We start from the raw sequence: 17,387 nt of genomic DNA on the forward strand, positions 1-17,387 counted from the left end.
TCAGCTGGTGAGTCGTGACCCGAAAAAGGGATTGCAGGTATTTTCTGATAGAGGCACGGCCAGCAGGGGAACTGAGGTATATGCTAAAATAATAAAATGCCACCAGCCACATATCAGGGGTGCACATAACTGGTGCGCATGGAGAGGAATTTTTCTCCATCTCTGGTAAGATAGCAATCATGATGATACGCATGTTAACATTTACATTCCATTTAATTATTTAGCAGACGCTTTTATCCAAAGTGACTTACAAATGAGGAGAGCAATAGAAGCAATCAAAATAACAATAGGGCAGCAATATGCAAGTGCTGTGACCAGTCCTAGTTAGTCTAGCACAGTACACGTAGCAAGGTTTTGTTTTTGTTTTTTTATAAATAGAAATAGAATACTAAGTGTTAGCATTAATGGGTAAAGTGTTGCTGAAAAAGATGCATCTTCAACAGTTTCTTGAAAATGGCTAAAGACTCAGTAGCTTGGGATGAGTTAGGCAAGTCATTCCACCAGCAGGGAACTGTCCAGGTAAATGTCCGTGAAAGAGATTCATTAATTATTAGGGGTGCAACGGATCGCAGTTGATCCGTGATTCGTACGGACCAGGCCGCACGGTTCGGCACGCATGTGATTCGCAGATTAACTGCTAAGTTTAACATAGTTAAATTTTATCATTTGGATGCCTTTTGTCTTGCCAATTTACACATTCAAATGATTTTAAACGTGGAAGAAGAGGCGAAAATCGGGACTCACAAGCTGTTATCTGTGCGCACAGCCTCACACACCCAAAGCGCACACAGAGAGAGAGAGATAGAGAGAGAGAGAGAGAGAGAGGCGCGTTTCAGACAGCGCTCGAACACTGAATTGATTCCTCTTTTGCCTTTACTTGCACTTGAACAGACACATACACAAAATGATGTCAAAATACCTGTCTTGGCAAGTACTGTCTTATGTCATAAGTGAGAAAGAAACCAGATGCATGTCAGTATATTCTGTCCTTGCATTCGGTCTTAAAGTGACAGCAGCCTAATAGTCCTGCTGTTGTCTGTGTCATTAATGTTAATAAAATAAAACATCATCATCATCATCATCATCATCTACCATGTTCGAGAGAAAAGAAAAGCAGTCAGGAGGAAAGTGATGACGACAGCTTGTAGGACAAGTGAGCCGCGTAAAGTGTGAGTACCAAGCAGCATCTCCAGGTACTCCCTTGAGAACCAGACCAAAAAGTTATGTGCACCATTGCACATAATCATGCATAGTTAAAGGGCTAGTTCGCCAAAAATTAAAACTCATTATTTCCTCAGCCTCATGTTGTTCCAAACTTGTTTAACTTGCTCTGTAGAACACCAAAGATAATGCACATCTTAAAATTACTTTTATTTTACTTTAACATTGAAAGTCCAATGGTCCAATGATACTTGGTTCCCATGTTCTTCTAAATATCTTATTTTGCGCCACAGAAGAAAGATAGCCATACAGGTTTGGATTGGAATGGCATGAACAAAACTGCACTAGGTAAAATACAATACAATCCAGACTACAGGTACACTACGGGTGATTTTGCTTAATCTGCCATTAAAACTTCCAGTAAAAATGTATATATATACATATATACATGGAACCATTTAAAAACCATTGGTTGGGTCAATGCAGTAAATGGTAATATTATTATTACATTTCTGATTTTAAAAAGCAATTTTGTGCTAAAAAATGTGGTACTGTGTTGGACTTAGGGTTCAGAAGCAGTAGTATGTGCAAACTTATATCATTCTCAGTTTATGAATCTAAACGTGTATCTATCCATAGTATTTGAAGGCTAGAGAAAGCTAGGGGATTGATTATGCAAGCAGCTCAATGGAGTCTAATGGTGATCTGAATAACATGCAACTCACATTGATCAATGAGGCCAGTGCCAGACAGATAAGGTTCGTCTGATCTCAAAAAGTAAGTTCAGATGGTGAAAGAAATAAAAATCTTTTCATATGCATTTAATGCATTTCCTTTAAACCACAAAGAAAAACCCAATACCAAGATGCCTCTGAAAGATCCTATGCATTATTTACACTCACCATATTGATTTTTGGGGTGGTTGCATTATGTACTCTATGGACATATTGCCCGAATTCACTGATCGACTGAACCTGTTATCCATTGCTCTTCCAGAGGGTCCTCTATCCATCTCCATGAGCACCTTTGTACTGTACTTCAGAGTGTGTTGGCATGCAGGACCATATCCCCCTTTAAAACCTCTAAACTTTTAAAAACTCACCTCTGGGGAAGCTTTCAATGGGGCCCCTGTCCAACACCTAGCACTCTACTGTTAGAAGGGGAGGTCTATTGGGAGGTATATTTACTTGAAAACATCAAACATTTTGCTAGCCTGATTTACACAAGTGTGCTAGTGTGGCACTTCCTTCCTAGGATGTCTTCCTGTGCATACCATCTTGCCTTAAGGAATGAAGAAAGTCAGGGTATCACAGAGAGTAGCACTTTAGGTTGCAATTTGTCAGGAAACTTAACTATAAAGGAAGTACAAATCCTAAAACACTACAGTGACAAGTTTGCTTGTCACTAGCTTTCCTTCTATCTATTAATTTACCACTATCGTTTTGACATTAGCTATGTTCAGACTACTGCACACTAGGGATGTGCCTGAAGCTGAATACGTTATTCAGAAAGTATGGATAATTACTTCAAAATAATGACTTACAAATAATAGAAAAAAATAATGGTTGGACTGATTATCCAACATGCACAATGAAAAGGGATATTTTTAAGGAACATATCTGAAATTAATGCAATGGTGATTATGTGAAGCCATTATGACTACTGTGTGAAATTTATGAAAGCAGTGTAATTTCAAGTTCAGAATTCAGACTGGAAGGCCACATTTTACCCCATATCTTATTAAAGTTTTTTTCAGCTTTGTTTTACATAAAGGTTATAATAAAACAGAAATTATTTCATAAATTATACAAGGTATTTCATATGGAAATTATAAAAGGGAAAAACAAATTAAAAGCTGGCTATTGAGCTGGCATCATTCTAGATAATTTTGTCATTTCAACAGATATATACAGTACACAGACAATGGCTTCACTGCACACCCCTACAGCCTACAATAATCATAGCATATGAAACATTATACTGTATGAAACATGATTCTATGAAGCAAACTGTGGATTGGCATCCATGCCTTGTGCTATAGAAAGAAAAGCTGTATAAAGATAAGATAACTGAAGGAATTTCCATATGGGTTACACGAAAATAAGACAAATGCCTGAGAACCACTGTGAGCTGCTCTTGACTAATAATACAAGGACAAGGTCATCCATCTATGTTTATAGATTTTGCACTGAAATCCCCATTACAGGTTATCTCAAGTGAATTAAGAAAAACCATTTAGCAGAAAACCATCACAGCCCAAGGATAATATTAAGATCCTGACATTTACTCATTACCCTACAAGGGCACAAACTTGGAAGTGGGGACAGGTTCTTGAGTCATTTGCCCGCATTGCCCACAATTGTAATTTCACAAGAAAAATGATTTGCATCAGATCTGGTTGAGTGGTAACCACTTCTCACCCTACAAAAAGAGAGATCATAACCTTGACAGAATAACAGGCTTTTGGATTCAATCTTTTCAATGGATCAATTGATTCAGTTCATTCACCTAACCCCTCTGAATGATTCAGTTCACAAAACAAGCATTTCTAAATAACCGATACGGTTCACAAATTCAAGTAACTGACTTTAATTATTGTTTTTTTTCCTCCTTTGCACAGTACACACATTATACCGCATAAATACTATGAGTAGTATGCTAGTGCTTGTTACAGATAATGAAAAGCCATGTTCATAAAATAACATGTCAACCTACACCACTGAGCGTTCTTCCTCTATGTAATTTCCAACAAACTTGCAGCAAAAGCCAAGCCCTCAGATTCCCCATTCATTTAACTCATCGGTATTGGTTATAAACCTGCATAAAAATGTGTTTATTCAATGATGAGTACAAGATGGGATTAGCATTGCTCATGGAGACGGGGCGGTCTCTGGATGTTCTGTTGATCTGGACTGGACATTAATCACTGTCAAACAGGGTTCAGTCTATCGATGTGTGTGAGACAGACCTTCGTGCCCCAACCAAGAGCTACTCCTTATCGCTATAGAAACAGCAACCAACCACACTACATACAGGCAAGACCAGAAAAATTGTTCTCGGTACTCAAAAAAAAAAAAAAGTACTATTGAATTGACAAAGTTGGAGGCCAATGTTACAGCCAAAACATAAATGTACACTTAAAATGCAGTCTTTTAAGTACGAACTTACCTGATAAGTCTAGCTTTTTAAATCTGTGGTATGCTTAAACACTTCTTGACTTAATATAAGGCCAAAAATGTATCACTTTTCCCACGGCTATACCTAGTCTGATCTTATCGTTTTTCCCTCATGGGGGCAATTTATAGACTTTTATGGGATGTAAGACATATTGGATCAACATCTGGAAGAAAGGCAAGGCCCCAAGAGGAAGATCACTTCAGGTCAGAGAGATAAGAGGCTCAATCCACGGCATGAATCTTGAATGCACCTGATAAGTGACTCTGGTGGCTTTTTTTTCCCATTCGGAGGCCTTTTGATCATTCGTCTTGCTGTATTCAAGTGGCTGAAAGCAAAGGGCAATTAATATCTCATTTTACAGCCTGAGTTTACATGGTTTGTCATTCTGGATCGAATTACCTATCAAAATTAAATATCAGAGTTTATACACTTCTGAAAATGACTGTCAGCCAAAGGATGAAAGAAAGAATTGTCAAACTAAATAATAACCCATCTTTTCATTGAGCTGAGCTGAATGAAATTGATTTCTCTGTTGCTGTTAAAGGTTGTGATAAATAAAAAAATCAGGTATGCAAACACTGGATTAAAGATTGACTGATAATTTGAGTCATTTAAAGCAATCTTTGCTTGTATTGAACTTGAAATTTTATTTAAAAATTCAGCAACTCATAATTTAAGCAATTTAACTAGTCAAGCTTTTCTTTTCTAAAAGGGTGTTATTAATGTTACTAAATACTAATTTTAAAAAATGAAGGTATTTCATTGAACATTTAAAATTAAAAATAACTTAAGAATCAGATGATCGGTCTTTTTTGCAATAATAACAATATTTATCCATCACAAAAGTATCTCAATTAGGACGAAGACATAAAGCAGATTTTTTTCAGTATCAAGAAAACACCCCAATTAATATAATCAAAACCATTTAGCAATTTTTTTTTTTTAAACAATAATTGTATACTCTATATGAATCAAACAACCCAATTGGTGAATCTACTGAAAACTGTATTTAAGCTATAGTAGAAATCTTTAGAAAGTAGAAGACTTTATAACTGCCTTTTATTTCTTATTTAAAATAAAAATGTTTTACTCTGATTCAGAAACAGGCTTCCATATCTATAGAGTAACACAGATCATTTGACTGCAAATAGCTCATTCCCCTTTTTCCAACAGAAAGAAATGAGTGGTATTATAATGAGACATTTTACCTTGTGAAAAAGATATAGGACAGAACACGAACATTTCAGGGGAGATAGCAAAGTACCTCAGACCTGGGGTATTAAATCACTAGAATGGGGACAATGTTCCCACCGTGCTCCACAAAAGCACTAACACCCATCTCCCATAGTTGTGCAGGGTCACCCATTGCACTGAATGGGCCCCCTTTCTCCAGCTTTTGGGGGCTTCACCAACAACACCATCAATGGGAATAGTGTTCCTCCCCCACAATGGGCAAATCAACTGTGGGAGCATTTTGGTCTCTACCCTTTTCCCCGTCTCCTCATTGAAGCCTCCTTGGACCGAACAATGCCAAAGAAAAGATGCATGCCTTCACGTCCGCTTACATACAACTGCATCCCTCCCTTGACAGCGGGGCGGAGAAAACCAGCTTTACAAATATTAAAATGACAATCCACCATTCACCATGACAAACGACAAACAAATAACTTGAGTTCTCCAACTGGAAGCATTTGCATCTAGATACGCTTTCCATTTATTGAAGACATTTCACCACTCGTCTGACTGGCTTCGGGCGCTGACGGAAACTCTTGAGAGAAAACTTCAGCCTGCTAAGGGACAAGATTTCTCAATTGCCAAAAAGGTGTGATTAAGGAAGTATAGCGTTCGTTTAATTAGAACCCACAAGAGTGAGCAATGCGTCTCGCTTGATTTGTGTAAAAACATCTCCATGACAACATAAGACATAATTGTCAGTTCCAAGGCTTAATTGTTTGTTGCATTTCAGCTGCTGTCTGTCTGCAAGACATTCTGCAAAAAAAACACCAACAAACGCATTGACAAGATAAGACTCCAGACAAATTGAGCGCCTTCAATCACATCAAGTATTAATTAGGACTGCAGACAGCGAGCAGCTCAGCCGTATCACAGATCACATTTCACAGACCGAGTAGTGCGCAGCCATCCGTCCACACCAGGTTTCTGACATTCAGAAGGGTTGCGCTATGGACAGTTGCACATTTGAAAACAATATTTGACCAGGGTTTATCAGAAGTGAACAGACCAAGACGATAATCCAGCAGCACCATGATTTGTTTTTCCATTTGGGACCCAGTTGAACTGTTTGGGGAATACACTTAATTCAACACACCCCATCATCCCTCCCCCTCTGCAAACAAAAGATAGCAGGACGTTCCTACAATATTCTTGAGAAGTGGCCAAGGGCCACCAAACTCCTTCTGTTCCACCCCTTGATAGCAAGAATAATAATGAAGCAATTCATGAAAAGCAACAATTCACACCAATCACAGCATCAAAATGGAGAACATCACAAAAACCTTTATTCCCTTTCAGAGACGGCCTGGGAACACCATAAGCTAAGTTTCCTCTTTCAAAACCAATGACACCATGGTTTCAGGATATATTGCATTTCCGCCTGATAATTCTTTGAATAGTTAAGTTAGCACTTTTGTGTTAAAACATTTGATATCTTCAAAACTATTTCTCTCTTCCTCTCTCTTACAATACTGGTAAGTTACAGGTGTGACATGGCTCCAAAATAATGCAATAAACATTAAGTACATAAAGATCCTACATAAGAAAATGTAACAAAACACCCCAATGTACATTACTAATGACAAAAATAAGAAGAAATGAATTTATTTATACAAAATAAAATCATGAGATGTGTCCCTAGGGAGCTATAGGAACTTGTACTGTTTTTCACTGTAAATTATATAGTAATTTAGTTTTTACTCGCAAAATACATACATTGACAGTATTTTACAGTATACAGTATAAATATAATGCAATGTTAAACCATTTACAGTTTTTCACTGTATAAGGTAACTGAGTAATCAATTAATAAAAGAAAGAACACCTGCGCATGGTTTCCAGGTTAGGAAGATTAAGTAAAACAATGCGTGAAAAATTGATGTAATCTCTGATTGGGGAATTAAAACTGCCTGTTTATCAATGCGAGATAACGGAAATATCCTGAAAACATAGGCTATAACCAGTCAACCCTCTGTGGACACAGTAAAGCTCGAGTTGACATTGCCTAGTACATTTTTTATTTTACTTGCTAGATTTTTCCATGTAATGCAAGAACAATGATACAAATTAAATAAACAGTGCTTTTCATAATTTTCAGGTAGATCTAACAGTAGGTAAATACAGATTAGATACAGAAATTGAATAAAATGTAAAATAACAATGCATAGTCTTCACTGTATAAATTAAATATAGTTGAATCCCTATTAAAGTTATAAAAGTTATTCAGTCAAGAGCAGTGAGTGATTTTTTGCAGTGAGTCTTTTGTAGTTTGACTAACATTAAAAACACAGACAGCAGCGGGAATATTAGGCTGCTGTCCCTTTAAGACAATGCACGGATTCAAAATACTGATACTGTTACACAACACGTGTTGTCTTTCTCGACTGTTGAAGTTCACTTAAGACATAACGACTGTTTACTGTAATACTTGCCAAGACAGGCATTTTGACATAATTTTGTGCGAAATTGTTCATTCAAGAGCAAGAAGTGAAAGAGAACTCAATTTAGTATTCACATGTTGTCAGACGTGGCTTTTTGGGCGTGTGCTTCAAATGTGTACGCGAGTACTGAAACGGGTTCTCTTTTGCGTCTTTTTGCGCTTGAATTTTTTAATTGCTAAGGCTTAAAAATGCATGCAAATCCAGCATTGGCCTGATCGAGACCGTGACAGTTCCGGCAACTCTTGGCCATCAGGCAGTCCTTATTGTCGAGCCCTGCATTTAGATCTAACGTGTTAATTCTCTTCACATGGCACATGTGTACGTTTCTCTTACGTAGAGTGAGTGTGTGAGAGAGAAAGCAACAGAGGGCTCTCTCAGCCAAGCGACAGTGCGTTAAGATCAGCAGGAAATTAAATTACATTTGCGCCTAACGTATTTTTTGCCTCTAACTCAATCACAGGCGAGTGAAATCATACAATTTATTTATTAAAGACATTTTTTAGTCGGCTAGCGTGAAATTTGGTTAAGAGAATCGTGATCAAGATTAAAATACAATTATTGTGTTCTGCATGAACGGAAAGTTTCACAATGGCTACTTACAGCACTAAGAAGTGCATGTTAGAAACCTTCCTTTAAATATGTTTTTTTTAAAGTCTCAAGCAATGTGTCAGGTCAGAAAGTGTCAATCTACATTGGCGGTTACTGCACGTACACCCTTCTAAAGTGCTTTGAAACAAAGCAGTGTGCATACAAAAAGTGAGTTTGAACTAGCTCTTGAGTGTGAAATAAAAATCAGTCTAGCAAACATGACATTTCCCTCAAACGCTAAAAATTAACAATAGAGAGGGTTTGAAGAACCTGAATGATATCGACTCATGAATGCCTCAGGCACAGCGCACACACGCACTTTAGCTGGAACATATTAGCAGACCGGCTCTTATGGAAGATGTCATTAGGATAATTCAGTAAGATGAATTCTGCCTTGAGAAGATCTAATATTCAAAATGAAGAAGTGCTATAACAGAGAAAATGCTTCTACAGAGATTAAAGAAGGTTTAAAACTGTACTTTGAAGAACTGTATCATGAAGACACCGCTAACAGCTTTTCAGAGGGAACATAATAAATGTATATAACCCTTATCATCATTTACTCACCCTCATGACATTCCAAAACTGTGATTTTAATACTCCTGCTGAACACAAAAGGTATTTTGAAGAATGTTGGTAACCAAACGTTTTGGTGACCATTGACTTCCATTGTATGGGAAAAAATTCCCAAAATATCTTCTTTTACGTTCCACAGAAGAAAAAAAGTCATACAGTTTTGGAACAAAATGAGGGTGAGTAGATGACAGAATTTGAGGTAAGCTCAGATAACTAACTAAAACAAGGCAGAAGTACATTGACACTCTATTCCATGCAGTCATATCTACTGCCAGTCAGATCAAGTTCTTTCCCATTAAACTTTTATCCACACGGTCCTCTCTCAGATGATGATTCCACATCAGAAATAATTCACATGGCACATCTTATGTATGCACCACTAAAACTTTGATAAGGGCTACAAAGTCATCAATTCACAAGTGCTAATGCAAATGATCAGATTTCCTTCCATTTTCAGATCTCGTTACTATGTATGTCACTCACTACGGATGCATGTAACCGATGTCCAGCTAAGGCTACTACTTCTTTACTTTCAAGCTGACAAGGGATCTCATAAGATCATTACACATGAAAACCTACTTTACATTTGAAAAGAGAGGCCTCATGCACTATGAAAACACATGAATCGACTGGCACATGTGGTAGTGGTGGGGGGGGGGGGGCTGTATGAATATTAATAGTCATACACAAAAGCCTTCAGTGGACCGGCAAACAAACAGACTCCTCTTTGGGTTAAGAGAGACGTTCACAAGCCGCCTCAAGCACACGTAGACAAATACAATAGCTCCAGACTTCCTTCATCATATGAATGATGACAATCTACTGGAGTGTCAGACCCCTCGAATGAGTCATTTGATCCTAAAGAAATCATTATCAAGAACCCAAGAAGAAAGAAGCATCATTAATAAACAATTGAGATGCTTGATCCTAGAGAAGCCTCAGCTCAACAAACCCACGCTTTTCCAAGAGAAATCCATGTAAACATTGCGGTGAGTGGTGTTTAGGTAGAATAAGTGGACAGACGGTACTTGACTAGAATGAGTAAGTTTGGGTAAATACGTTTCTGAATCCCCCTAAGGATAGTCAAGCTAAACATACTAAACCAGACCACTTTAAATAAGAGATAATGGGGTATCAAGTTATAATAATTGAGAAATATCATATATGATTTTTTTTTTTTACACTATACCTCAATCAAGGATGGAAAGTGTATTTTTTATGGAATATTATACCAGGGGAAAGTTGCATAAACATAGTTGCACAAACAAGTTAGTTCACCAAAAAAAGCTGTCATTACTCACCCTCATGTCGTTCTAAACCCGTAAGACATTCGTTCATCTTCGGAACCTGAACGAAGATCTTTTTTTTGATCGATTGTGTCTCTTCAGAAAATGTTGGACTAAAACGCTTAATTCTTATCGATTAGTTTTACGATCTCTTTATGAACTTTTTGAAGCGTCAAAGTGTCAGTTGCGTAGCTGCCAAATTGGATGCCAATTTCATCAAGAAGATCTTCATTTGTGTGTCAAAGATGAACGAAAGTCTTATGGGTTTGGAACAACAAGAGAATTAAAATTTTGGGGTGAACTATCCCTTTAAGAACTAATTTGATCAACAAGCAGTTAGTTAAGGGTAATAAGACTTACTTTTCTTTATCAAATTAGACCAATCTAGGTTATAGAAAATTATGAACAGTCTATAATAATATCTATTTTTATTAAAAAAAATTATATTCTAGAAAAAAATATATGATGATTAACTTGTAAGCCTAGTCTTAGCAGTTCATGCAACCAGCCACTTGATCAATTATGATTTTCCATTAAAGCCCAGTAACAGGGTTGTGCTGCACAGGATGATCATCAAACCTTGTTGTCCTAGGAGAGCATATGAGCTTGCATATCTTGATCTATAAAAGCTCTTTGATTTTAGCTTAAAAGAACATCAAATGCATCTATCATTATCCCTACTTAACCAACAATGTGAAATCTAAGGATTGGAGCAGATTTGGACTGCTCAATCATATGCTTTTCATTACAGTACAGCGTTTTAAACAAAGTTGATGTTGTTGTTACTCTGAGATGAACCAAAAGACTGTGATTAGTTGCTTCAGGTATTTGATTGCATTGGCTTCAGGTTTGATTGCAGTTAAATCTCCGAAGGAAAGTAGATCTCCGGGGTTTAGCAGCCCTGATTTAAATTGCGCCAGGCCAACAGGTGATATTTTGTGTAATATCACAGCAGCCTTGATTTGGCTGCAAGACTCGACACTGCCCCCTACCGTTTTTGACCAGCAATAAAGTCTATGTTTTGTACACCTGCTCTCCGGTTCGTAAAGAGAACTAGTCTTGAACATTACATCATTTACACCAAACTCAATCATTTCAATTCCAACTATTTGGAAAAAAAAGAAAAGCAAGGAAAATGAAACCAAGTTTTAAAACTGCAGGGTTTTAATTTTTTGAGGAAATTGAAAATTGAGCCACTGAGTGTAACAAAGACGAGGCACAGATTTAGCTCATTATTAATGCGCGAGGCTGACAAATTAAGCGCCAGGCAGATCATAAACTAGAAATGTTATGTCTGCAGATATCGCCAACGATAATCGGTTCAGCGCCAACCTACATTTCCTAAAATATCATTGTTTTGTTTAGGTAGGCTATTGTTCTCAATCATTGCTGCCCATAGTATAGGCTACTCGTTCTCAGTAGCCTAGGCTACTTTTTCTCATACCGGTCTTATCTTTTTTAATTGTAGACCGCTGATTTCAGCATTGGCGCCTTTGTTTTTGTGTTGTAAAGCGGGCTTAAATTATAGAAAGAAAATAAACTTTACTATTGTAGCCTTTACAGTTGTAGCCTATGCCTATGAAAAATAGCCTATAAGTTATATTCAAAAAGAGTCTTCTCTACACATTTCTAAATAACATAATCATTGCACATCATTCACATAGCCTATGGTTAGCCTATCTGACAGCTGAGTGACAGCATCCTTCACTCACAAACTGACTGAAAAAAAGCTGCCGTTTTCTGTATTTAAACAGTACATTTTTTAAAAGATGAATAGCTTTCCTGTAACGCTTATAAAGTTGCTCGAAAACACACAGATATAGCCTATAGGCTACTGTAGATATGGCTATAGCCGAGATGTTAAATCCTTCCCTCCACCTTTTCTGAGAGACTTAGGCTATTCGCACATCCTGTGCAAAAGTAGATTATTCTCGGTGAAAAGTAGACCTATGTCCAAAGAATAACCCTAAAAAGCCGATGATAAAAGAGAGTGAAATATTGCGTGTTTTACTGGGAGCTTATGAAGGCGAACGTTTCGATTCCAAAGCAAAATTCCTCGGATCTTGAACAGAACGTGAGCAGCGAGTAAATTCCTTGTCAGGATAAAGGAATACCCTACTGAATCCTGCTCATATAAAACATTCATGTTCTTTAATAAAATGAGAGGAAAGGACTGTTTAAAAGACATGACATTCCCAATGAGGGTTTTGTGATCACCATAAATAGAGAAAATCTGCCAATATCCAGATTTTATTAGATAACCAGGAGTCTTCAATAATAAAAAAAAAAGGCAATATTAAAAAAAAAATAAAAAAAAAATACTGGTTCATGCAAATCCACTTGCAACTGAAAATAGAGCTTGACATTATTTTAAATTGGACAATAATTTTAATTGGGAAAGAAAGAAAATAGATTAATGTAATTAGCTAATAGATATAGGCTAAATGTTTATGTTCTTCACAAATAATAATAAAAAAAAAATCACAGAGTCGCTAAAATGTTGATAGTCAGTCAAATCGGACCGCAGAAGTTCTAAAACAAAGTACTTCTCAATATCCTACATCAAGAACATTAGACGCGGTTTCTATTGCCTAATAGCCTACTTGTAAAGAGGTAAATATTATCTAAAAGAGTGTTTTTACCTTCTGATGTCCTTCCTCTGAAGTAAACTCATACGTAAAACGCAACGCATAAACCGCAATCTCCGCTTTGCGTAGGTCTCCTGTGCAGTATCCCTTTTCTGTGAATGACTTCCACCGATCGACCTGAAGCAGCTGCTTTACTGCGCTGTGCTGGAAAGAGGAGGCTACTACAGAAGGACAGCTGCAATTCAAACGAATAGGGGTGCAAACTCTGCTATGAAGCTCCACCTCAAATGTTTGGCTCAGTGGCTGCAATATTAGGTGAAGCTCTCACTTTATTTTCTAAAGACATTTCTGTAATAGAAACCTTGTTATCCTGTTCCAAATTATCAAAAAACATCGTATTTTGGGATTCAGTAACACCCCTATATCCAGCCTGGATAGTCTGTCCCTAGAATCGGTGAGGTACCATGGCAATCAATTAACTGTTTGAATCGGACTATGTTGCCAAAAGTAGCAATGTGTCATATCAACATGTCTTGGTATTGGTGGTGCAATCAAAAAAACCTGACAAATATGTGGTACCATGTCATATGGGGGTGGCATTTATGTGTAGCTATCATGGGACATACTATTATCACGATTACCATATTCATATATCCAATGTTTACCTGGCTGGTAGGCTATTGCAAGCCATTTCAAGGAAGTATCAAGGATGTTCAAAAACACATGGTAGGCCTATTACAGTAGATGTAGGCTACTGTAAATATATATAGGCATGTATGTATATATGTACCCAAAAAATAGTGGATAACCTTTACATTTATGTTTATTTAAATAAAGAAAACACCATGTGTAAATCTGTTGGCTTGACTCTTGAAAGTTGCTTTCATTTTTGATAACTGTCACATTACAGGCTGTGGAAATACGCTCAAACACTGCAAGCTGCAATATGCATTAAGCAGCTGGGGATGTGATGAGGGAGGTGACTCAAGAGTCAAGACAGTTGTGTGGTACTACTGTCACATCCAGGTGGTGGCACTACAGTGTGTCTGACATCAGCATGATCATTGCAATTATGGTAATTATTAGTGTAGGCCTATTATTTAATTAGTAATAAGGCATATAAGAACATACTTATTTCATTTTTATGAAATAGCAACACTGAGGAACTACCTTGGAACAATTTGAAAAAATAAATTATGTAAATATATTATATAATATACATTTATAAAATGAATATTCCTGACTATTAATTCTTATTAGGCTGCTGATAAATTGCTAAGGCAACCATTGACTACAGTCAGGCAAAGGAACTTACTTGTCCAAGAGAATAGTTTATTGATTATTATTGAGCTGCAATCAATTTGTACGCCAAACTGGAAGGATGATGTTTAATAGAATACTTGTTTTTATTTATGTGTAAAATAAAGTCAGTGGGTTAACATAGTTTTACATTTTGTTCTAAAACAAATTACACATTAAATGGGAAATTTGAAGCTGCTGTGTTTAAAAAAAACAAAAAACAAAAACAGGTTGCAAACAAGTTGTTAGCATCCTATTAAAAAAAAACAAAAAAAACTTGTTTTATAAAGTATAGTTATGTACAGTTATTTACAGTCTATTTAGTTTTTACACCACCACCCAATATTTATAAAATCGCTGAGTTCAACAAGGTCACACAAGTTTACTGTATAGTTTTTTTTTAAATGTAATTATATACAATCTTAGCTATAGCTATAGTTGTGGTTATATTTTCTGTCATAGCCCTGATGTGTGAACTCCATTTCATAAAGAAATAATAAGATAATTTCCCTCATTGTACAGGTGGAGCCATTCACTGCAACACCACCAGCAATGGTTCTTTGTAGCATATCATATTTTGTTGACTTTGTACGATTTTCAGTGTAACTGTGGTTCATTGAATTGCATAGCTGGAGCTAAAAGGAGTCTGGAGAAACCATCCTGTAACTCAGTTCATTCATTCACAGGACATTCTGATTAATTCAAAACAGATAGCCTAATTATTTTTAGTTAAGCTTTTGTTCAAGAACCAGTAAGTCATTTGAATATACTTTTCACCGTTTCTGCATGGATGAGAAATCATTTACATGAGCTAAGATCACACACTTTCACAAGTAGGCTATGTGTGTGTGTAGGCTATGTGCCCCCGCTTACGGCGCCTCGGAAATGAACTACATTTCCGAGGAAACTACATTTCCTAAGAAGCCCTGCGTTCTCCAGGGATTTGAAGGAATATGGATTGCGCTTGCGTGGCCAGACGTGGCAGCGGCATCATGGCTTCTTGGAACCGATACGGGAGACGTTGGAGACTGGTCGAAATGTTCTTATTCTTGTCAATGGTGAGTCTTTATAAGGAATCTAATGGATCAATAATATGAAATGCGCATATCGGACAGATGTTTTGTATCTGACGTAAGACGAAAACGAAAGGAAAAGGGAATGATCTTCTGTCCCTCTTGCAGCAGTAGCTCAAAGTTGACAGCAGAAGAGAGAGACTCAAGATCAATCCGTCTCATTCATCAGTTCTCAGGTCTTGTTTTTGGTGGTTATACACCTGAAACTGTGTGCTTCACATGCATGAAACATCACATGCTCTATGCATTACCATGCAACTAAATAATGTCAAATCGGATTCTATATCTGCTATAAAACGAGCATTTGTCTTATTTAATTAATGCATATTGCTTTAATATGTCATGTTAGAGGTTTTTTGAATTATTGTTGAGGTCCTGTTTGGGTCAATGGTGTAATGAATGCTTATTATTTTTGTCCATGTTGTGTTGTTAAAAAATTCATGAAGAATGCATACAATTCAAGCACACTATGCTCCTGTTGATGAAAAGAAGTGAAGTGATTTTGCAAAAAAATATTGTTAATATTTGAAAAAGTTTTGTCCATCCAATCAAAGTGAAACATAGCAGACCCCTTTAGACCCTCATGACTGTGTGTCATTTAGTTTTTAACTTTTAAGTCTTTTTATGAAATGGCTCGTTTTGTTTATGACCAGTGAAGAAACTCGAAGGAAATTTGTATCCAAGTAAAAAAAATAAAAATAAAATAAAAACCTGAACAATGTTTCGAAACTTTATCAAAAAGTTGTGTAGAGTACACTTAAGGTGATAATTATCATTTTTTTGATAGCGCTTCTAAAATCATTAAATCAAAATTGAGTGTTTTTCTTATTGTGTATGAAGTAGCCTAAACATGAATTCAAAAATGGAATGTTTTTGTTTTTTTACAAAATATTTTTTATCATCTTGACCCATTTATAGCATGGACTAGTATTTGACAGGTTCCCACATTACCGATTCACTATCAACAACACATGAAACCATGGTTGAACCAACTAACGTTCCTACTTCTCTATTATGATTTTTTTTTAACTGCATCTTACAGCTTGTGTTAGGGAGAGGTTTATATTTACAGTAGCAATGTTATTTAACCTTGATCAGAGGTCTTCCTTGTTCTGCTCTTGATGAACATGACAGAAGTGAGCTTGTAATGCTTAAAGCAAATGAACCCTCATTTACTTCAGTTTAAAGTGTATTAACCCTGTTTCACAACTGATTTGTGAATCAATGTGGGCCGTGTCCTCAACACCAAACTCTAATAGCTACTCGGCCACGTCAGTCAACTCTCATTACGCAGGAGCTTTCCTGTTTCACATCCTGTTCTGTGCCTGCCACCGCAAACAAAGGTACTCTCCTGAACTGTTGGGACTGTGGTGGTTGGGTGGGGGAATAGAAGCCTCTCTCTGTTATCTGTGCTTCCCTCCAGCCCTCCTGCTTGTCAGAGCAATTTATAAAATCTCTTAATCTTGATTACAGGCACCCCACAACCCCCTCTACCCTCATTCCACATTGCTTGGTCCAGCAGCACACTGTGTATGGACACGATTAGTAATGGTGTGTGTACCTACAGTAAAAAACAACTCATTGTGTGAGGACGTTTGACTCATAGATTGACTGTTTCAGTTGCGGAGTCATTTCCTTCTGTTTATGAATAACTTGCGTCAGCTTTGCAGAGCCGAAGCCCCCCCCGTGTTGTTTGGCTCAGCAGGAAGACTAGGCATGTTAGAGGAGCGGTATGCGATTTGTGCTGAATCAGTGAGACCTTAAATGTGAAAATGAGATTCTATTTATTAAGCAGATTTGCGAGTGAATGGTAGATGACAGCTTACGCTGCTGATTAAGCAAGATTTTTGTGTTGAATGTTGATGTATGACCGATCTTTTTATTTTTTTTTAGTGTTTCCCATGCTGTGCAAAACATGTCAGCAAGGTCCACTGCTGAAACGCCGGGTGTCCTTGAGCGGAAGAT

At 37.0% G+C, this 17,387-nt stretch overlaps 2 protein-coding genes across 5 annotated transcripts in view; one reads left to right on the plus strand and one right to left on the minus strand.

Moving 5' to 3' along the window:
* sema5ba (sema domain, seven thrombospondin repeats (type 1 and type 1-like), transmembrane domain (TM) and short cytoplasmic domain, (semaphorin) 5Ba) overlaps nt 1–13,261 on the minus strand; it is a 139,393-nt gene extending 126,132 nt beyond the window's left edge. For all 4 annotated transcript variants that reach the window (XR_014207577.1, XM_082175941.1, XM_082175938.1 and 1 more), the window contains exon 1: nt 13,105–13,261. The gene's annotated coding sequence lies outside the window, so the exon portion shown is untranslated. The remainder of the gene's footprint in view (nt 1–13,104) is intronic.
* Nucleotides 13,262–15,261: 2,000 nt separating this feature from the next.
* pdia5 (protein disulfide isomerase family A, member 5) overlaps nt 15,262–17,387 on the plus strand; it is a 60,593-nt gene continuing 58,467 nt past the window's right edge. Inside the window, exon 1 of the mRNA XM_082175947.1 lies at nt 15,262–15,407. Coding sequence (XP_082032073.1) covers nt 15,303–15,407 — 105 coding nt within the window. The 5' untranslated portion in view covers nt 15,262–15,302. The remainder of the gene's footprint in view (nt 15,408–17,387) is intronic.

This window comes from Leuciscus leuciscus (assembly GCF_965113295.1).
Source record: "Leuciscus leuciscus genome assembly, chromosome: 7".
Lineage (NCBI taxonomy): Eukaryota > Metazoa > Chordata > Actinopteri > Cypriniformes > Leuciscidae > Leuciscus > Leuciscus leuciscus.